At 43.6% G+C, this 23,583-nt stretch overlaps 2 protein-coding genes across 3 annotated transcripts in view; one reads left to right on the forward strand and one right to left on the reverse strand.

Annotated features, from left to right (window-relative positions):
- Positions 1–23,583, reverse strand: part of rnf123 (ring finger protein 123) — a 133,169-nt gene that overhangs the window by 35,754 nt on the left and 73,832 nt on the right. For both annotated transcript variants that reach the window (XM_085776775.1, XM_085776776.1), the window contains exon 37: positions 8,046–8,269. In XM_085776775.1, coding sequence (XP_085632901.1) covers positions 8,046–8,269 — 224 coding nt within the window. The remainder of the gene's footprint in view (positions 1–8,045; positions 8,270–23,583) is intronic.
- On the forward strand, positions 17,933–22,367 carry amigo3 (adhesion molecule with Ig-like domain 3). The gene has a single exon (XM_085776773.1). The coding sequence runs from the start codon at positions 19,708–19,710 to the stop codon at positions 21,325–21,327; it is 1,620 nt and encodes a 539-aa protein (XP_085632899.1). The 5' UTR covers positions 17,933–19,707; the 3' UTR covers positions 21,328–22,367.

A 23,583-nucleotide genomic window follows, 5' to 3' on the forward strand; every position in this document is an offset into this window, starting at 1 on the left:
CAGAAACATACACACTTACCAACCCCCTACCTACCCATCAACAAACACACACACAGACACACACCCACCCTGCAAACAAACAGGCTTCTTCTGACAGTATCAATGTTTTTTTGCCCACCATATGGTTTGTGTGCTTATATTAACAGTTTTATTGGTGGAGGTTGCATGTGTGGATGTATATAGAGGTCTGTTTCCCACGCTACAGACATTCACACATTGACACCAACTCCTACACAGGGAGTCCTCTGGGTCAGTGTGAAGATCGACACTGCTACCAGCCAGTTCAAGCTGTTTGCTTTTTTTCCATCTTTAATTGCAAATATATAATATATAAAATACAAGTGAATCTGTTTTGACTTTGAAATTGAAACTACTGCATCAGTAACAAAGGAGGGTGTCATCACTGCAAAGATTATATATCCAAAGAGAAAGCTCAAATATTTTACATGCATAAATGTTTGTTTTTTTTCCTTGCAGTTGAACTAGGTTAAGGTTAAAAAAAACCAAAAAACAAGTAATCACCCTAATGAGTTTAAGTGATTCCTCCACAGTACAACAGATGTACACAGTGCAGTCAAGTGTCCTGTCCACCAAGAGGTACTGTAGCATGACAAACAGTCTCTCCTGTAAAACTCTTCAACTCACCATCAATTACTGTACTGTCGGTGTCTTTGGATGTAGTTTTAATGAGGCTGCAGTAAAATGTATCCAGACCAAAATGATAATTTAGAAATTCTGCAATTAAACTTATTAAGAAATCTCCACATATTTTCGCTCTCACCTGTACACCACAGACACAGACAGTGAAACTGTAGCTTGGAATAAGAGGAAGTTTGTTATATGACACGATTCATTTCTTCATAACAAATATCATAAACTTACTTTATTGGTCCAGACCACATAATCAGACTCTGTTTGTTCTCTACTGGTGAAAAGCCAAAAAGCTGAAAGCTGTAATTCACATAACTGTGACATCAGTGAAGTCAGCTGCTGTATCGTTACCGTCTCTGCAGCTTCTGTGGTTGTCACGGGTTACACAGCCACGATGTCACGCGGAGACGGCAGCGGCACAAAGCAGCAGATAAATGGTATGCTAGCTGTGTCACTGAGCCAAGCAGCTAGCATACTGACAATAACACAACGCTCTGCAACATAAGAGCCCAGCAACAACACAACAGCTCTGTGCAACCTTTGTCGAGCTTAAAAGTAACAATTTGCTGTTGACATTGTGTTGGAACGGTCTCACGCTGTTGCAGTACAAATGATTATCTATTTATATTCTGATATGGATTTCAAATTTTCTGCCATCAGTCACTCTACAACAGCAGCAGCTCAGACAAAAAGATGAACCAGAACAACCTATGTTGTTCTACTTCATTCCCCCTTTCCCGATTTGTAGTTTTTCTCTAGGTAAATAAACCATCTGCATACAGCTGGATGTTAATGAGACAGAGTGAGTGTGTGGCAGTCTCATTCACCTTCCCCATACCTTTGCTTCTCTTTCGCTTTGCTATCTAAAAAAAAAAAAAGAAAGAAAACGCTGTGCTTCTGCTACTTTGCAAGAGTCTCATCCATAATACATGCAGGGCTGGTGGATCTGAGTGCTTTCACACACACACACACCAAGTCCTAGAACATAAGCAGGATTTCTTCCCACCACGCATCATTATTCTGACATTATGTCACAGATCATACGCAGGTTTTCTTCACCGAGACAATAACAGACACGTGTCACAAACATGTGAGTCGCACCATGCTTACACCTGACACCGATGTTGCTCTGACAGCAGCTGGATTAATTGTGCTCAGCAGCAGCTGGAGGGAAACATCATAAGTGCTGAGTCTATGAAAATAAGCATAAAGCTTCAGACCGGAGGTTAATGCACCAGTCTGGATAATTACAGGCGTGGTGACGTCCTGTTTGTCTGTGAACAGTCACTTTTTAAATCCTCTCCGGAGCAGTGTCTTTACATTTTAAAGGTCCCATATTATGCTGTTTTTCAACTATTTCACATGGTTCTAAGTTGTCCAACCATATTTTATTCCTAGTGTATTGTCCCCAAATCAATCTGCAGCTCTACATCTCAGTAATCTAAAAGTGGCTCTCCAGAGCTCTCCTGCGAACGAGCCATTTCTGTGTCTGCACCTTGAAATGCAAATAAGATGTGTAAACCACGTCCACTCCACACCTGTCACGGGGAGAGGGTGTGGTTTTCACTACAGGTACATGTGCCAGTGTTGACATTGGGACAGGGGTCGGGCATTGATTTCCGAAAAAAAAAAAAAAAAAAATCTGAGATTGGCATCTTGTCTGAAAAAATGTAAATGTTGCTTCTTTCTTTTTTTTTTCTTTTTTTACAGTGGCAGAAGGAGAAACATGGAGAGACTCCTACTACCATCAGAAAGTTCTGTGTGAAACTGTCAAATAAAAAAAACAAGTGAAACTGAGGAGCGCAGCACAAACTGTGCACTGTTGTATGGACTGATGAGAATATTGAGGTGGTTTTGCGCCGGGAGAGGAGACTTCCTCGTTCAGATGTCTCTCATTCCGTGATGAGGAGTCGGACCGCTGCGCTGATGAGAAGCGGTATCATTCCAATATTCTCTGATCCGCGATTTCATTTTTAATGACAGGCGGCTGTTTTTCAGTCAATGATTCAAAAGGATCATCTGGCAGCCGCAGTACCGACTGCTCCTCCCGTAGCCTATCTACCGCTTCATGTCAAATGACGGACGGGGGGAGAGAGAGAGAGCGTGTGTGTGGATTGGGGGGGGGGTCGCTGTACCGGAAAAGTGTCAGCGGGCGCAGCTCACGTTTTTCCAGACTGGCCCAGGGGGAGGATAAGGAAGTACCGGGAGGTGGAGTCACCTGAGTTCAGCGCATCCTGACGTCAAGTCTGCCAGCACTTCCAATTCGCCCGTTTGGAGACACAATCTCAAAAAAGTGTAGAAATCAATTAAGGGAGTGAACAGACTTTTTTCACCTCCAGGCGTCATAGAAAGGCCACGGGAACACATAGGACCACTACAAAACCTGTAGAAAGTGGATTTTGCATAATATGGGCCCTTTAAAGTGGATGTTGGAGTCTGAGTTTTTTTTTTACTTCTTCATCTTTTTTTTTACTTTTGTGTGAAAATGAAGGAAAAAGTTTCTGCTGGAAATCCAGAAACATCCTCATAATAGGGCTGTTAAGTGAGAGAGAGCAAGACCCAATAACACATATACAGTAGTGTAGCTACATGTAAGTGCTCCTGTTCTTTCAGCCTGTGTTTGTTTACACAAATTGTCCCATTTAATCCCATTTAAAGGAGTCAAATCAGTTGTTATTGTCTCCAGTTTGCTGTGGATCATGAGGCACAGACTTCTCACGGAATTACTGACACTGAAGAAAATGTAATAATGTGAAGATTTTGAACTAAGTTCTACAAACTCTGTGTTTTAAGTTGAGGTTTAACTCAAACCCTCCGGATATCACAGATAATGATTTCTGCAGTGAGTGGGAATCACACTGAATCTAAAGATATGTGTTTATCAAGTCTGAGTGCTCAGATGTTACTGCGCTGTCATTTCAGAGCAGAGCTTATGTGTCCAAATGATGGGTTAAATTACAGTGGAGTCACAGTGAAGATTTCATTCCCCATCCACCTCCCTCTGTGATGTTCAGAAGAGAAGAGGTTGGAGTTGCACAAGTTGTTATTCTAGCAGAGGCATAAAAAAGTAAGAGTTTTAAGAGTGCGGGTTGAAAGGCCAAAGAAAACCACTATCTGGTCTTGGGGCAACAAAGCAAAAGGACAAAGACATTAAATGACAAACGCAAGGCGGAGGAAAGGCCGAGGACGAACAGCAGTGAAGATGTCAACTGATAAAAACCCTCGGCAGAGCATGTCACAGTGACAGAAAGCACCGACACCAGAGCACTATCCAATCACCAAAATAACCTCTCCCCCCTCGGAGACACTATGATTCTACAAAGTATCAGCTGCAGAGTTAAGGGCCAGTCCTCAAGACACAGACAGATAAACACACACACACACACACACACACACTTGAGGGAAAAGCTTGTAGATTGAGTTTGCTGAGCGTGTGCAGGGAGCAGTATCAAGCATCTGAACCTGTGTCTCCTCTTAATCACATCAGAGCTGAACATCGCTCGCTGGCAGAAATCCAGTGCTGATAATTAACCTGGAGGATGTTCACATGCAACACACACACACACACACACCTCTGAGAGCTACGATCTGACCAGGTCAGTCTAATGCTGACATTGAATGACAATGAAGATTCATTCGCACCAGAGACTCCACCTGGCTGAACCTACTCGCCGGCTGGAAACACCTTCACTACCACAAAGGTCTCACAGATAATGAGGCCTTGGAGAAAACCTCCGTACTCCGACTGAATTCATTATATCCTCCATGTGCGGGAAATATCAAAAATAAAGCCAAAGTAAGTTCTTCATTCCTTTTGATTTAACTTCAAAGGGACAACGAGGAGTTTGTATTTGGTTATTAAAAAAGTCTCATATTAATGTGAATGAATCTATGTTACCCACACTTGTTAATGGGTCCATTTTCGATAAATATATCGTTTTGTCTCTATCGTTATTTTATTATTATTATTTAGTAGTTGACTCACACAGCATTTCCTACTTTCGGTATCCCGGACGCTGGCCGGCGAGTCATGGGAATAACGCCGCCGAATCGCTGTTTATGGTCGAAACTACGATGGTATCTGATCGTCTTCGAACCTCCGTCATTCATTCTTGATGAATGAAAACATTCTTGGCAAATGTTCTGTCTTCCGCCGGTCCAAGAATTTCACCGTGTGCGTGGAGGCTCATGGGAAATGTAGTATGAAAACACTTCACTTTCCAAAACTCCTTGTTGTCCCTTTAAAGCGTCAGCCTCAGTTCTGCTGTTCTCAGTGTTTTGATGTGAGGAAGCTGCAGTGAAACACATCCACATTTTTTAGGTTTGATTAAATCCAAGGTGATCATGATGTGAAGTTATGAATTAATTGTGTGGACGGAACCTGCAGCTCCATCAAAGTGTTTCATAAACCACTTAAATCACATGTTTAAAAAAAAATCTGTTTCTGAGAAAACTGACAAAAGCGTCAAAAATCAGTCCAGTGTGACCTCCACAGATGAGACACACATCCTCCATGCAAGGTGGTCATGGAAACGGCGTGTGTTGCCATGGTAATGGAGGAGGATGCCGTGGTGGCCAGGCCATCCCCCGTGGCGCCGGCGCAACTCCAGGGCTCTTAGCCTTTTGCTGTGGCTGCATGTATCCACAGCAGCAGTGACAGACACTGCTCACTGGAAAACACACACACACACACACACACACACACACACTCGAAGGACCAACACACACTGACAAACAGCATCACTGTTGTGTGCTTTTGGCTATTTATTCAGATGATTAAATAGTAACACTGTGTTCAGAGGGAAAATCCAGTTATGTGACACTGCTGAATCAATGTGTCATCTCTTCACACACTCACACACACACACACACAACGGCATATTTCTACATAATGCACAGCTCAGCTGATAGATATCTCTGTTGTGCATGTGCCTCCATCTCCCAGCATGTTTCTGTTTCCCTTCAACCCTCTGTCTGTCTGTCAGGTTCAGACTCCAGTCATGGAGCCTTCAAGTTTCCTCTAGTTATCATGTGTGAAGCCTGAGCAGTGACTTGTGTGTGTGTTGGGGGGGTTAGGGGTAAGTGTGAGGGGGAGAGTTATTTTTAAATCTAATGAATTACTCATTGTTTTTTGTTAGAATTTGTGGTGAAAAAGTAGTTTGGCAGCTCTGACTGGGAGGGAACCTCTCTACCATGTGTGTAGGTGTAGCTGAGAGGATTTGGCTCCACACTCCTTAGGTTTATAATAATAATCAACAGTCAATCAGATGAACCTGAATGAGCTCAGAAATACTCATACAGTAGAACGTTAACTCCTAACCAATTTACATATGGCAATAATTTGCTGAAATAATTTATAGTAGTATAATAGTTTTGGTGTGAAGTCTAAATATCTCACTGAAAATGTTTTGTCACACCGTTTCCCTGCATGTAATAAAATCTGGATTATCAGTGCGACCACTGAATTCATCACAAAGCCAAAGTCATCACTCATCAGTAACGCCCTTGACATCCATTGTTCTCCAGAGTCGAGGGGCTGGACTCTTCTGGTAAATGAAAACAAATTTTTCCCACCAACAGCTGAGACTCAATTTATATTTGCTATCTATGTTCTAGTTTCATTTCAAGAGTATTCATCCTCCTACTCTATTGAGCACTGGTTTCCAACAGATGTGAACCTACATGCAAATTGCTTCTAATGACGTTATTTGATTCAAGCACACATGCGGCGGTGTGTAACATCATTAGTCTGGGTAATAAATCTGGATGTTTTATAGTGCACAGGTCTGATGTACGTATTGTAATGGATGTACAATATGTTGCTGTCAGTTTAAAAATCACTGATCTGAAACAAAAGTGCTGGTTAAACGTCTGGGCAGAGCTCTAGTAACTGACCTGCGTCAGTGATCTGCTGATTTCCTGCTATTCTACTTTATTTCCCAATGTCCCCTTTATGAAAACCATCTTAATGCAGAAGTAAGTGGTCCGGTCGTTTTCGCTAATGCTGCGTTCCAGGCAGGCTTTTGAAATCGTAAATTACAGCTTCAAGTCACAACTTACGACTTTGTAGCGTTCCAGGCAACCCACTCGTGTTTTTCCGACCTGTTTTACCGGTGAAAGTCACTATAACGGCCACTCGTAACACACACAGCCCTGCATGCCGTTCTCTCTCCTCATTGGATAAAAACTGTAGGATACGATAAATGTTTTCTCCTCGGCTCAGAGCAGAGCAGAGTGACTGACAGACCCGTGTTTCAGTCCAAACACTCTATGTAAGTGATTGCTGTCGGAAGATATAACTATTTAAGACTTATATTAACACAAATATATCATTTACTTCTGCTTTAAACAGAGGAAAACAAGAAATGACTCCACAGTGTGTGTCAGCCTGAGGCAAAAATGCACTTAAGTCCTTCAAATTCTGACAAAAACAACAAAGAAACAACACAAAACATGAGGATCATCTGTAACATATGTCAGTGTATGCGCATGCTTCCTCACTGAGCCCGATGAGGCAAAGTTCACCGTCCACTGTGTATGTGTGTGAACTCTGAGGTCCATTTCTTCAATTTCTTCCATTCCTGTCACTCTGGCCCAAAACAAAATTAAAGTGAAGTCTAAATCTCATTAGGAATGTAACGGGCCTGTTTCCAAAGCACAGACTCAGACTCAGCCAAACTTCCAGCTGATTCCCTCCGAGACCAGATCCTGAGCAGCTTTATAAGTTCTGTCACTGCTCTGATGTGAGACTCTGCAGCAGCACAATGAGGTTTCACTGCTTCCAAGTCTAATCCTAAAAGGAGTTTCTGAAAAATGTATTCTATACAGTTTATCTGGACCACATTTAGGTCTTTATCAAAGCCCTAAAACCATCTATGATCAACACAATAGCCTGTGTAAAAGAAAATAATTCAGTGTGACTTCCATTTCCTGAGGATACCATTATGTCCAATAAATTGTAATAAACTTCCAGAAATATGAGAAAATGGAGGCTGCAGAGCTTCATTCAGATTCATCCATTTTTAGATTTTCTTCATTAAAAACCCAAATCTAGTTATAGCTGAATCTGTATGGTAACACTGCAAACAGGAGCTGATTTAAAATGAAACAATCTGGTGATAATCTAGTCTAGATGAAATCAAAATAAACCAAAATAAGAAAAACAAATCAAAATAAAAACTAAACTGAGAGAGAAAGTCTCAAACCACACAACACTAATGACACTGGGGTGAAAAGTTCAGATCATTCCAGAGAATGAATTATTAATTCAAAAGGATTTGTTTGTTTGTTTTAATCTGTGTTTATGCCCATACAATACCTTACACCTTAGTAAATAACTTATTGTTTTTCTCTTCCTCTGTATCAACATCCATCCACTGTTGTGTTTTACTCACATGCGTGCAGGGAGAAGTGTTTGCGCTCTGTGGAGGCTGCATTTCCAGCGGCTGAAGGGATGGGCTGGGCCACAGACGACCCCAGAGACCCGACTACTGGACGGGCGGTGGAGGTGACAGCTGCTGAGGAGCTGGAGGTCTCGGCCCCCTCTCCTAACAAGTGCTGGATGGAGTGCAGCTGGAAACAGGGGTCAGAGAGCAGGACGGATGCAGCTCGAGATATCCTGTGAAAGGAAGGAGTAGGGAGGGAGGAATGAGAGAAAGAGGACAAACTGTTACAGGAGGGTGAAGCTCATGAAGCATCTTACATTAACTTACATCATCATGTGTTGGAGGAACATTTCACTTTCATCAGCGTCACTCTGAGGCTTCTGGATGCTCCTAAATCCTGGATTAGTAACATTCCTGTGGTTGTCTGTATATTTGCTTTTTGCTGCTTCACTTTCCTGGTAAATGCTTGTTGTTGCTGTTGTTGGTTTTGTTGTTTAATCGCATTTTTTTTTTCATGTACACAAAGCTACAAAGTAAATTCAGTTTATAATCAACAAACCCCGTTTATGGCACTGTTCATGTTTTCTGGTGCAGACCAAGGCACAGCTTCACACGGACAAAATGATGCAACAAATTAATCTGAGTCATCAGGATATGGCTATTTCACATTAGGATTTACAGTACTATCAGAAAAATCAATGGATGACAGACAAACTTTGGATCTGAGACTGCTGGAAATGTGTCAAGAGTTATGAACATGTTTAAAGAGATGAGGCCCTAAAATGACCTTTTGGGAAGCTGAGTGGTTTATGTATCATTAGTGTTTCCTCAGTTATGTTATTATAGTGATCAAAAACTTGATAAAGATCAAAGTGTGAGCATGACTGAGTGAATCCAGGAGCAAAACAGTAGAGTTGTTCCATCTAAATCAGGGGTGTCAAACTCATTTTAGTTCAGGGGCTACAAACAGCAGAATTTGATCTCAAGTGGGCCGGACCAGTAAAATAATAGCATGATGACCTATAAATAAAAAGAACCTTTAATTTTTCCCTTTGTTTAAGTACATCATAATGATATTTCTACAGTTAATGAACTATCCTTTTACAAAACATGTTATGAACAACCTGACATGTATTGATAAAAAATATGTGCAATTTCAAATTTTCACACTTTGCAAATTCATCCTGAGGGCCGGATTGGACCCTCTGCCGGGCCAGTTTTGGCCCACGGACCGCATGTTTGACACCCCTGATCTAAATGAAATATCATTCAAAACTTGACTACAGTAAGTCACGTTACTCAGTAGTTCATGATGTGTAAGAAGGTCTGAGTGAATATGTGGAAACACTGAAAACAGAAAACAAACAAACATGAGAGGGGCAGATGTGATCTACATCTGCCAGTGAACATCACAGCAGCAGTGATCACCGCTGCTGTTGCCAGGCAGCAGGTGTGAGGTTCCAAAGACTCATCATCTCCATCACTTTGTAGCTCCACAGCAGATTTCTTTTTTTTTCTTTTTTTTCTACGTACACGTCTCGGTGTCACGGCCTGACTGAGACGGCGTCTCGCACCAAACAAACACTGTGATGCAGGAGTTGCTCTCACTCCTCCTCCTCCTCTTCCTCACCTTTCCTCCCTCTCGTGTGTCTGTCTCTATCTGTCTCTTCTTGTTCTGACACATGTGAAAACCATCACTCTGTTTGTCCGTCCGATCCATCCAGTGTTCAATCACTGCTCCTCTTGCTAATGAAACTCCCCGCCTCTCCTCTCTGTTCTGCTCTCCCCTGCGGCGCCACTCATCCAACCTCTCTGCATCAATCTTTTATAGCGGGGCTTTCCACAACACCAGACTCCCACTCACTCTCTCTCTCTCTTTCCAACCGGTCTGCTCTCTCCTTTGTCTCTCTCTCGGTGTGTTCATGCTCCTCTCTCTGGGTTTCTTGTCTTCTGGCTCATTCTCTGCTCTTTCTTACTATTTCTGGCCTCTTCTCACTCACAAAAAGCACAGAGAAGAAGCTTTTCTTTATTAGGCTATGTACTGTCAAAGCCACTTTTATGTTGCAGGATCATATTAAAACAACCAAATAAATATTAAATATACTAATAAATTATTTGAATGAGTAAATTAGATTAAATAAATGAGCAGACTATCAAAATAAATGAGTAAGCAAGTGATATTTACCTCAGTGGTAGAAAAAAGCTAATTCCATTCTTGACAGAAACTCAAACCTTCCTCAATGTTTACTTGTTTATTTAAGTATGTTTAGTATATTATAGTAGTAGTAGTAGTAGTATAGTATATTCCCATATAGTAAACATCATATCGTAATCGTATTAACCAGTCTCCTAAAAAACACCTCTTGTTTTCAACAGAATAATGTATTTTATAAAATAATTATTCACAATTGCTGCACTTTGAGAAACTCAACTTCTTTCAAATTAAAAGTCCATCAGAAATGAGGAATGTGAAGTATCTGTGCAGGAAGTGCCGTATGGTTTTCATTCTCTAATACAAAAATAATCAGTGAATGAAACAGTTTGTGTGGAGGAGAAACAGGGCAACAGATAGAAGAGGAGGAAGCTTTATCGGCAGATTAAAGATGATGAATGGTGCTTCTGAGCTGAATAAAGGCGAATGTTAAAGAACCTCTCTGCTGGTATGTGAGTCAGAAGTAAAACTGTCTCAGTGTCGTGACCAGTTAAACTGCATTGGTCTGCAGAAGTTAAACTGCATGAAGAGTGAAGAGAGCTGCCTGTGATGTGATCGTAGTGGAGGCTCTAAAAATACCAACACCAAGATCATCCAGGAGATTGTAAGAGCACAGCAGTCATGTTGTGCCTGCAGGTTGAAGCCAAAGAAAGAAAAGGGGGTAGATTTTATACGTACACACACACACACGCACCTCCTACGCGACACCTCTCACACACCTGATCAGCTGTGAGAAGAAATCACAACACCTACTATACACTTCAGAGTCTGAGCTGAGTGACTTTACAGATGCTCTGCAGCACAAGAACAACATTGTTTTTTCATCTCCATCACCCAGTCCGTCAGCGTGATGTGACAGAGCCAGGAAAATCATTTTAGAGGGATCATTAAAATGTGTTTTCACCAACATGTGAAAAAAAAAATCCAGCTGCAGAGAGAAGCTGCTTTTTGTTTCCTTCCGTTTGGAAAACTGCAGCTGAACATGAGCCATGTGAAAACAGACGGACAGGTTGCAGCAGTTTGGTGGGGAGCTTTGAGTTGACAAACACTCAGTTATTACTCACTGACTAACACAACTTAAATTCTCTACTGACTTTTCAGTTGTGGTTTTGCATAAAATAGTTTTTTTTTATCATGGTTTTGTTTTGTTTTGTATAAAAAATAACAAAACACAACTACCACTGGTGGCTGTGGTTTTGATTAAGTTTCTTCAAATTAAATGTGACTCTTAATTGGAACTGGCTCCCTGGGGCCTGATATGACAGGTGCTAAAACCTGTCTTTCTCAAAAATGTCCTTCTTTTCCTTTATTCATTAAATTCTCATGACTTGTTTTTCAGTGTGAATTTCAAATTGTACATTAAAGAGGTTAACGAAACTGCATCTTTTGCCTGAAGATAATATTCAAAAATCACAACCTTGATTGAGTCCAATCCAAACATTGCAATCTACAGTATTATGGTCACTGACCAGGATCAGTATTGCACCTCCTCACATGCTAAGGTACGGGAAATGCAGGTGTGAGTCGGATGCAGGACAGACTTGGAAACTTTTTTTTAATCATTGTTATAAAAATTAAAAAAAACATTGCTTATGCCTTACGGTGTGAAATATCATGATATTTATCAAATATCAGCCCAGGCCTGGACTAACACTGAAGCTACATATCATTTTATGACATCTCAGTGTGGAGCTGATGGCGCTTTTACCTGCTCCAGCTCAGTTGAGTTCAACACTGTGATGAGTTCTCCATCTTTCCCTCTCTACTCTCTCGCTCTCTCACTCTGCAATGACATTTTTCATCTTCTCTCCGTTCCCCTCCTCCCTTCTTCACTTTGTCCTCGTCCTCCATCCCTGCAATCTGTCCACAGTTTAGAGGATGATGACAGAGATGCCCCAACTTATCCTTCAACAAGAAATGTCTGTTCCCAGTGACTGACTTTCCCCCCCCTCTCGCCCTGCAACAGTCGCCACAGCAAAACCTGCTGCTGACGCCTCATGTGTGTCCTTCACAGGGTGAATCCAAAGGGACCGACATGGAAACATGGTGACATTTTCCTGTAAAATCTCCCCTGACCTTATCATTACAGCAGCCATGACACTTCACACTGAGAGACTCTCCCCTACATCCCCTTCCCCTTCCCTCCCTCCCTTCAGTTTCCATAAAGCAGCAATAAAACGATCAGCGGCCTGATCCGCCCGCGCTGAGGGAAGAGAAGGAGAAACTGAGCATCTTGAGAGGCGGCGTGGCAGAAACAATTGTAAAGAGGGGCCGAGTGAGTCACAGCGTTCAGGCTGGAAAATGTCACCGACTGTGTCTTTGTCAAAGGAGCGAGTCAACACAAGTCCACGGTTCACCCTTCATGAACGCACAAAGGGCAGAGCTTTAAGACTGACAAGGCAAATCATACAGCGCCCAAATGAACATGATGAATAGCGATGAAGAAACGGACGCTTGTGTAATCTGCAGGCGAGCGAACAAAGACAAGACAGAAGACGATCCATAAAGGTATTGTATGTTTCCCCGCATGATGGATGAACCTGTCAGAGTGAACAAACTTTAATATTAACCACAGTCTGGCTGCTGTTTAGCGCTCAGTACACAGAGCTCCATGGTAACTGCGGCTCTACTTTTCCTGGACTCCTCTGTTGATCCAACACAATCACTGCCTCAATATCCAAAAGATCCAGGAAAATCCTTTCTAGGTTCTTACAATAACCTAGATCAGAGCAATGTCCAAACCAAACTTCGTCATATGACGTCAACTCAGGAACCTTGGGTTATTCTGCACAATGCATCAAACAAAACTGACTTGATAAACTGACAAAGCTTTGAGTTTGTGTTCCAGAAAAATGAATCTCTAGGGGTTTTTTTATATACGTATGTCTGTCAGACAAACCCTTGGACCAAAGAAAAGAGGTGAATGAATGGATAACACAGACCTGCAGAACTGAAGCAGAGACTGGATTTTAGCACATAAAAAGTAAGAGGACAAAATGTTGCAGTGTGAATAAACCAAACAGGCTCTGCAGGAACCTGCTGTGAGGATCAGCCTCTTCTCCAAAAAAAAAACTGCACACATGAAAGTTTTAATATTAAAAATGGATGAAATGACGACCGCATAAAAGAGTGTGTGTTAATGGTGAAGCCACAGAAAATTATCAGCTGACTGTGTGTGTGTGTGTGTGTGTGTGTGTGTGTGTGTGTGTGTGTGTGTGTGTGTGTGTGTGTGTGTGTGTGTGTGTTAGAGGGACAGTGTGTTTAATGTTCATATGTTAAAAACCCATTTTTTGTTGGTTATGTGTGCATCTGCATAGAGGTATTGAAGTTTCCTCTTTTAAGCGAAACTGTATGTGTATGTACTGTATATGTGTGTGTGTGTGTGTGTGTGTGTGTGTGTGTGTGTGTGTGTGTGTGTGTGTGTGTGTGTGTGTGTGTGTGTGTGTGTGTGTCCTTGGCTGTGTCTCTGATCTTAATCCCCTGTGACAGGAGATCAGCATGAAACACACATTGTCACCAAGACCCAAAGACAGCTCTGAGCACATTTACACACATATACTGTACACACACACAGACACACACATAGAGAGAGAAAGATACAAAGAGCTACATCCACTGAACACAGTCTCTGTCAGGCTGTTTTAATGTATTTACTGACACTGAGGTGATCGTCCTGCTGAAGTGAAAACGATCCCCAGCCCTACCACCCTCTGAGAACAGTGGTAATAAATTCTCCTGTTGTGTTTAACTCGTAGCTCGAGTTAATGGGTTTCTAAGATCTGGTGAAATTCACTGAACTCTGGGACACTGATGAGTCACTGAGCTGCATCACAATCCCAAGTCGGTGCCCAATACTGACGTCACATGTGAAGGTTAATAACCTGAACAACCTGACTTTGGCTTGAGCGTCACTTCACCTGTTCAGACGTCACACAGCAAGATCCATCCATACTTTCATCTCACTGAACTTAGGGGAGCATTTTTCACTATTACCTAATGTTTTGAGATAAAAAAACAACAACTTATTGACAATACATTTTAATGCAGGTTTTTATCCCCCCAAAAAAGTCCTCTACCAATAATCTTATCTTCAGTGCTTGTTGTCCCAGCTCGGCCTCCTTTTGTCTCAGGACCACTTTTCTCCTCTCTGCTACACCCAAACATGTCCGACTGTGACACCACACTGATCAAACTGTGTAGTGATGCATCATGTGACAGATGAACCACACAAACAAAAGAAAAACACACAGTTGTCCAAGTTTGTGTCTCGGAGAAGTGGATCTGATGAAGCGAAAGGTTCCCCGTGATGCTCCGTTGAGCTGTGGAGCAGTCAACACAAAAGCAAAAAACACCAGCCAGTGGTTTTCACACTTTTCCTCTGATCTACAGGTAGCCATAAAAACGACAAGATGCACGGCAAAAGAAGAGAAGAAGAAGACTGAGATGCCATAAACAGAGCTGTGCAAATGCTTCATGAGCAAAAGAACACATTAAACAAGTCTGTTACACCTCAACAGAACTATAACTCCACAGGGCAGCTTTACTGTCTTCACCACGATGTCACACTCAAACCCGCCTGCCCTAAAGTTCTCTGTCTCTCCGACTGTCCCTTCCACAATAAAGATTAAAAAAAGCACATTTCCCTTCAATTTTGCACATATTGTCATAGATGCCACTGAAACAGGTGACATGTTCGGGGCTGCAGGCTGCAACCAAATGGTCACATTTTCATAATAAGTCGACTTCACGGGTCACGTGATCTACGCTCCTGCAGCAGGAGGCAGCACCAATAGACTAGACACCAAACACCCAAAAAAATAAGAAGGAAATGAAAATGTCATCTACACTTTAATGTTTTTGTTTAGCTGTGATTATTCTGTGAAAATGTGGCCCCTAAAACAGCACACTGAAATTTGGCACAAGTAAAAAAGGTTCATCTGGAGACCAGATTTCTGTAAATCTTTTAGTAAAAGTACTTAAACAAATGAATGTGTTGTGTGTGGGGTGGAGTAAGAAGCACCAGTGCTACACATAGAAAAAGTTAACCTAGAGCTCTGATGTCTGGTTCATATACAGTGCAGAGTGACGTCATCAGCATCAATATGTTGATGTTGCCTAACCCCCAAGTAGAAAAACACAAAAGAAAAGTGAAACAATGCAACAAATAAAGAGAAATTTCTAAAGGTCAGTGTGTTTAATTTAACCCTTATACAGGGTTTAAAAAATTCAGAAATGTATTTTCTCCATGAGCATCTGCTGGAATATGAACAGGTATCTGTGCTAAATGAATTACCGGTATTTATTATACCACAATACAATACAATGTCTTCAACTACACAAGTAAAGGTTACCTAAAGGTTCTAAAGAATAATTATGCATTGCAAATGAGGCATTAATGCGCAAGTTCAGCTGGAGCTGCTGTACATACAGAGAGCAGCTTGTTAGCATGAAGATGTATGCAGTGATTGCGTGTGTGACCCAACTGTCAACACTGTTTTCTACAGTGAGTGGACTCTATTAGATTAACAGGCAAACAGCAGCGGTTTGGACAGACAGAGACATGGGTACAGGTGATGTACTCCTCCTCACTAATGAAATATTGTCTGAACAAATGCAGACACAGATTTCACGCGGCTACATGTAGATGCGAGTTCATCATAGTGACTGACATGAGAAAAAAAAGAGCGATGGGAATGAGAAAAGAGGAGGATAAAGGGAGAGGAGGTACGAATGAGACACCCACAGAGAGAGGCCAGGTGTCACAGCTGAATAAATGTTTGTTTCAGGATGAAACTACCGATGGAAAGAAGGGAAAAACAAACACCACAAAGTGCTTTCGGTAAAGGGGTGGTGTAAAATACAGCCTAATTACAACACACAGATAGTTCACATATTAGAGTGAGATTGTTTTATGATTATGGAGCAGGTCTGAGTGTTCTATAAGTTCCATGAAAGTATGACAGCACCCAGTCCAGGAAAAACACAGTTTTTATTTGGACCAAACCAACTGCTGATCAGCGGGCGCTAACCCTGAGCGGAGGGATACGTGAGTTGGTTAGGTCCAAATAAAAACTGCGTTTTTCCTGCACTTTGAAGGGCTGGAAAAAATTATATTATAGTGAACAATGGAACTGTGTATTTTTTTTCAGGTAAAACCTCTTTTAGGCCGTGAAAATAGGCCGTTTCTTTGGGTCTGTTCACAACACTGTATGTTGTAAATCTCTGGGCAGGGCTATGGGCTGGCGTTGCTAACGGGAGGAGTGCAGAGAGTCTTCTACTGCAATTAAAGTACTTAAGGGCTATTTGTAGATCATACAACCCCTCTTTAAAAAAATGATACTATCCCTTTAAGACTACACAGATATACTGTACACATCGTAACGTTGTATGTGTTATACAATGTTATCCACCGCTCCATGTATTGATTTTTCGCCGGCTTTGTTGTAAACAAATGCACATGGCCAAGAGAAGGGTTAGAAAAACAGCCGAAAAGAAAAGCGACTTGCATAGTTCCCCTTTAACATGGGAGTCTATGGGAACTGACTCACTGTTGGAGATGCACTCTAGTGGTCAGAAGAGGAACAGCAGCTTTTGACACTTAAGTGTGGGCTTCAATTTTCAGCCTCAGAGGTCGCTGCTTGGTTTTACTGAGATACAGCAGTGGGCTTCAGTCCATCACCTGTGGTCGGCCTGGTCGTGGGTCAGTCAGAAAACAGTCAGATGATCGGAAGAGAGGATCAGACACTGACACGAAACACTTGTGGTGGTGGTTAGTAGGGCCGCAGAGAGTGGCATGAGAAAGGCGATGTAAAATTACACCGAGATGGTTTTTGGTTCCTCTTCAAATAAATCTTCTTATGGACGCTTAAACCGGAAAAGTGAACCATTGACGGTTAACAAAGATTTCAAGACCGTGGTGAGTGCCTTTAAAATAACACCTCGTGCTTTACTGGTGAAAGATCTACAGGCCATTATCTCATTGTCAATTCCACTGTTGTGAACTTCATTTCCTGTCTTATACTTCCACTTATTCAGTCTCAGTGCAGGCATTAGTGATAAGTGCACAACAAAGAGGAGCAGTAGCCCATGAAGACACGTCGTATCAATACACTAAACCACGGATCAAGCTTCCCACATCAAACTGGAAACCATTCACCTGACTCTATCTGGTCTCCAGCTCTCTCCCTCTCCCAACTGAGGGGATCCACACACTTCCATACGCACTGTCATGAAGAAAATTATTTATATTCTTATATATTTGTTGCTAATGTTAGCGGAGCAGAGATAGTGCCTTCTTCATGTGCATCTCTCTCTGGCCAATCAACTTCCCTCTAGATTCGCCCTCACAAAGCTCCTCCTGTGGCAACATAAGCCATCTCAAAGAGAGAGGAGAGAGAGAGAGAGAGAGAGAGAGAGAGAGAGAGAGAGAGAGAGAGAGACATGGAGATGGAAACCACAGAGTGTGAGCGTGAGAGTCTGAAACACAAACAGAAATTGACAGAAAAGCAAGCGGAGCGGTGAAAAGAGAAGAGGGAGAACAGGAGGAGGAGGTCTGAGATGGGCGGAGGATGCTGAGAGGAGAGAGAGAGAGAGAGAGAGAGAGAGAGAGAGAGAGACAGAGAGAGAGAGAGACAGAGAGAGACAGAGAGGGAGAGAGGGAGAGAGGGGGGGGATTAAGCCAGAGTGGAGGAGAGGTGGAGCTGGGAAAGCACCAGAAGCAGCAGCTCACAACTGAGCTGAGAGTATGTGGTAAACAGACAAGAGGAAGCAGCTCGGCCTCCTCTGCTCTCACATCTGGAAATAACCTGGACTCACATGCACATCTGGAGTAGACTAACCGCAACTTTTCTCTTTGTGTTTTTTTGTTTTGTTTCCTTCTCTTCCTGAGCCGTGGAAGAGAGAACAACAGGAGAAAGAAGAGGAGACAGGAGAAAGAGCTGGAGGTTTCATGTTTGGGATTTTTGCACAGAGCTGCAGCTGAGCCAGCCCTTTGAAATATCCTCCCACTGATGGAAAATCAACAGAAAAGAGGAATTTTTCTGCACAAATTAGCCGGAGGACAAAAAGCACTGAAAGCCACGGAGGAGTGCGGATGAGAGTGTGTGTGTGTGTGTGTGTGTGTGTGAGAAAGAGTGTGAAACCTTGAAGTGGTTAGCGCTGCGTGTGAAGTGAAGTGGACAGGATGCTGACTTCTTTGAAAATCTGATCTGTGACTCGGGGCGGGCTGTGGGCGGCAGACAGCTGGGGCCGTGATTCACAAAACCCGACTTGGCGTGAAAATAGAGTTGCTACAACTAAGACGAGGCTCCTCCGTCACGATAGCAGCTGCCCAGAAAGTGAGCTCGTGGAGGGATTGAAACTTGAAGCTTTGTTTTGCAGCAGGGACCCAAAAATATAAAGACCTGGAGCCTGATTCTGTTTACCGCAGAGGATAATGAGTTTAACATCCACTTGAGAGCTTGAACTAGGAGTGACGAGGGGGGCAGAGCAAGGGTTAGATGAGCTCTGGAGCTTCAAACAAGACGCGGAGGAGATAGAGTCGTCAACTTGTTCAGGATCGTGGAGTCAGCAGAGAAGTCACAAGGGTGCAAAGGTGCAGCGATGGGATAAATGGAGGTGAGAGGAGGTCCTGCTGAGTGCTCTGCACTGCTGCTTTTACCTTCTTTTTTTTAGCTGGAATAAAAACGAATGACAGAGGAACATTTTTAAAACCTCAGCGAATCTTCACCTCCTCTTTCTCCTCCTCTATTCCAAACACCTGGATCAGTTTTATCCATCACTATCTCCCTCACCTTGTAACCTGCTCTCTACATTTTTTCAATATTATTATTCCCTTGAGGTAGATTTTGGCTTCTTACTTCCACCCTGCTACACAAATTACAGAGCACACCTGGTGTTTTTTTTATACAACCACTTTTTTTCCTGACCCCTCCAGATGGTTGCCATGTTGGCAGGTGGAAGCAGATGCAATCGCCTCATTCAACATTAACCGGCTTAGACAAAGTAAACAATCACGCCGGGGCAGAAGCGCATGAGAGAGAGAGAGAGCTTTACAGTGACATTTCGTTCCTGCCCTGTAGCTTCAACACAACAAAGCAATTAAGGGTTTTGTCTTAGATATGTCTGGGAACTAATAAAAGACTGAGAGAAAGATTAAAATATTTACACTAACAGATTTTGACAAGCAACAGAGAGATTCTACCTCCACATAAAGGGAGTGGTGTAGGATAAAAAATGAAAAGCAAGTGTATATACATACAGTCTCCTGTGTTAGTTGGTTAGGACTGATGTGAAGTACAAATTTGGTCAAAATGAGATGAATCACACAGTGCAGAGGATGTGAAAAACAAACTACAGAGAATTTAGAGTAGCCATTCTACAGGGGAAAGGTAACAGAGAAATTTGCTGGGTCACGTAGAGGAAACTGTAAACTGATGCCCACAGCCAGCTGCTGGCATCATGTTGTATGTTGGTGGTAACGCTGGCTTTCTGCAGGGTGTGGTGGCACCGGCTCTCACAGCAGCATCACCGTCATGGTGGTCTGTTGTTGTGCTGCTGGTTTATCTGCAGCTCTCCCAGCTGAGCCCCGTCCAGGCCACCATCTGCCAGTCTCAGGGTTCGTCCCAGGAAGGCAGATGCCTCTGTGCCTCTGACATCCTCAGCTGCACCGCCCTGGGTCTGGAGCAGGTCCCCAGAGAGATGCCCGTCTCTGCTGTCACGCTGGATCTCAGCCACAACCGGATCGATCAGCTGAAGGGGGGCGCCTTTGAAGGACTTTCTCGATTGGAGACGTTACGGTTAGCTCACAACCAGCTGACCACCATTCACCAGGGGGCGTTTCAAAACACCTCTGGAGCGCTGCTCCGACACCTGGACCTGTCGTCCAATCAGCTTCGCGTTCTGGAGCAGCACTATTTCCAAGAGCTGTCCGGGCTGGAGGAGCTCCTGCTGTTTAACAACCGCATCGTCCAGGTGGAGGGCATCGCTCTGGCTGGACTGGGAAACCTGCGCAAGGCCTACCTCAGTCATAACCGTCTCACCCACTTTCCCTTCTTCACCATCCAAGAGCATAGTCACCCCCACCTCGCAATGCTGGACCTGTCCTCCAACCGCCTGCTCAAACTGCCCCTGGAGGATATAACAAACTTACCGGTTCCTGTCCAGAGGGGGCTCTACCTTCACAACAACTCTCTGGAGTGCGAGTGCTCCATGTACGGACTGTTCAAGCGCTGGGAGCAGAGAGGGTACGAGTCGATCAAACACTTCAGACAGGAGCACACCTGTCGTGTCTATGGGATACCAGAAGGCACCGTGCGCTTCTTCCAGCACAGTCGCTACTTTGAGAAATGCAACCTGACTGCGTTGAATCTGCCGCTGAAAGAGCAGGAGAGCAGCGTGTCGGTGGGCGAAGGGAAGAGGATGCTGCTGCACTGCGTGACCACGCTCACCAGCCGCAGCCTGACCTTCTTCTGGATGTCACCCACCGATGGGTACGTGGTGCCGCCGGGGAACAACGGCTCGTTGAAGATGTTCGCTAACGGGAGCTTGGAGATCATGGCGGCACGCGAGGAGGACAGCGGCATCTACTTGTGCATGGCGCTGGACCAGCAGCGGCAGCGGAACGAAACCCGGCAGGTCAACGTGACGGTGGTGCCGCACCAAGACAGCGAGTCCCACGAGTCCTTCAACACCGGCTTCACCACCCTGCTGGGCTGCGTGGTGAGCCTGGTGCTGGTGCTCATGTACCTCTACCTGACGCCGTGCCGCTGCCCGCCCTGCCCCAAGGCCCCCACCCCGGCCACCCCCACCGAGGCCGGGGCAGGGAGCGCCCAGTCCTCCATCCTCACCCCGACCCCGCCGGCGACCACCGAGGGCCCCGGCCGCAAGGTCAGTACCAACAAGCATGTGGTCTTTCTGGAGCCAATCAGAGAGCAGCAGAACGGCAGACTCAGGGCGGTGCAAGGACACCTGGGGCCGGGGTTACTGCTAGGGCCGGAGCAGCCGGCGAAGCAGCAGAGGGCGGGGGAGGCGGACCCCGTCATGTCCGTGTTCTCAGACACATCCATTATGTTGCCATAGAAACGGGGGCAAACAGACACAGACTGGCACTACGATCACCTCACACTCACTTTCTTCCCCCTCTGCCTGTCGGTTACCTCCTCACCACCGCCACCTCCTCCTCCTCTTCCTCCTCCTCCTCCTCCTCCCCTCCTCCACTGCACCCAGCACTCGACCTGAGCAGCACAGTAATCCAATACTGACTGAGAGCTTCTCAAATCTTTTCTTTGCGAAGCTTGAGGCTCATTCAACTGCCTGAGAAAACAGATCAAGTGCAATTCTAAGAGATTGAATACTGTTAACCAAATGAGCATATATTAAGGTTTTGCCCAGGTCTGCCCACAGCCATGAACCAATGCACTGTGACGGGAAGGGGCGCTGACACGTAAGACACAGGAAGGAGAAAACAGAGACATAGGGAGGACGTCAGGATTAAAACAGACCAAAGATAGGAAGTTTAAGAGCTCGGAGAGGAGCTGCAGATATTTCCTCAGAGTCTGAAAGAGGAAACAGTGTTTGAGATGAAGTCAAACTTATCTAAGAGGACGTGAGGGACGGGGGAGGTGAAGACCACCATGAGCATGGACTGCTACTGGAAAAATTGGAAAAAAAAAAAAGTGCGCAGGGCTGTCCCTTTAAGCACGGCTTGTACCTTTAATAAACATTTGCTACAGATGCCTTCATACAGAGATGTAGAGAAAAAAAATCTTTTTGTAGAGCTTTTTAGCATCTCCTGTTTTTCCTTTCTTTTCTGTTTTTTTCTTTTTGTCTTTTCTGTTCCCAGAGTTGGTGTGTCAAGTTGATTAGAGCCGAAGAAAACTGCCTAGTGTAGCGCTGTCATAATGTGAAATGTTTTAGAGTAGACAAGCTAGAGAAGACGAGCTTTTAGCAAGCAAAAATAGAAACTGTTTTAACGGATAGGGTTTGATTCTGGTCTCCTGTACCCTTCATCCTCCTCCTCCTCCTCCTCCTTCCTCCTCCTCTTCTCCCTGGAACTTGATTACTGTCATCAGTCAGTTGAGCATCAGGAAAACAAAAGGGAAATAAACAAAATAAATAAATAAACCACCTCTGGTACATCATTTATAGTTATTTAGGCAGGAGAAAGAGAGTCGTTGTTTGAGTTCATTTGGAGACAGAGTAACTATTCATATTTTTAGTGGTTGATCAATTGTCTTGTTTTTTTTTATTACTCACTGTGTCTGAGATGATTCATGTGAAACTGAACCGGTGATGAAGAAAAGACTTGACGTTGTGAGGTGAACACTCAATGGGGATAATGGGACAATCAGGGCAGATGTGTGTTTTGTTTTTAATTGTCTTCACTGTACTCACTGCACCCCCTCTCTCTCCTTGCACTGCCTCTCTCTCCCCGTCTCTTGTCCTCCCTCCCTTTATCTGTGTGTTAATAAACCTCTGTATCTGGACTGTGCAGGAGAATGTCTGCCTTCTTATTGCAACTCAGAGAGGGGCACCTTCATTGGTGCATGATAATGTAAAGTAAGTGGGCAGTTTGTGTGTGTGTGTGCGTGTGTGCGTGTGCGTGTGCGTGTGCGTGTACTACGGTCTTTACATATTCAGTCTGAGCCGAGTAAATTAACTAAAATGCTTCTGATCCGATTTACTCTTTTGTCAGTAAAAAGGTCAAAGCTGCAGACTTCACGTGAAGATCAAATCTTGGGCTGGTTTCACAAACGATATAAGAAACAGTCAGATTTCAAATAGACCGAGTCTAACTTCATAATATGGTACAAGGAATTCTAGGTAAATTAAGACTGCAGATTAAAATAACTGAATCCAATTTAGTCAGACTCAAAATCAGGGATGTTTTTAACAGTTACAGGACATTTCACGTGGGGTTACTCAGCAAACAGTGAAACAATAACCAGATAAAAAAGGATTTGGTCTAAAAACTATTTTTCTTCTCATTCTCTACAAAACAATGTTAGCAAACCACAAATTATGAGCCACGTCTCCCTGGTTTTTGTCATCTGGTGCTACTGGTCAATGTAAGTGTCACTGATTACCAAGTAACTATGGTGTTGGACCTTAGTTAACCTGGGAGTTTTTGTCTGACTAACATTTGACTGATCCATGAGTAAAACTAAGACCAGAGCGGCACCACTGACCAGCCTGTGACATCTTAGATAGAGCAGAGCATAAATTGTACGTCTAGGTTTAAACAGAAGATTTTCATTCATAGAGAATGATACAAATGTGCATATAGTTCTGGTTTGACTTTATCCAGCTGTGAGACTCCATATATGTGAGGTGAAT

This window comes from Trachurus japonicus, chromosome 5, assembly GCF_045865225.1.
Source record: "Trachurus japonicus isolate A0001 chromosome 5, Traja_1.0".
Lineage (NCBI taxonomy): Eukaryota > Metazoa > Chordata > Actinopteri > Carangiformes > Carangidae > Trachurus > Trachurus japonicus.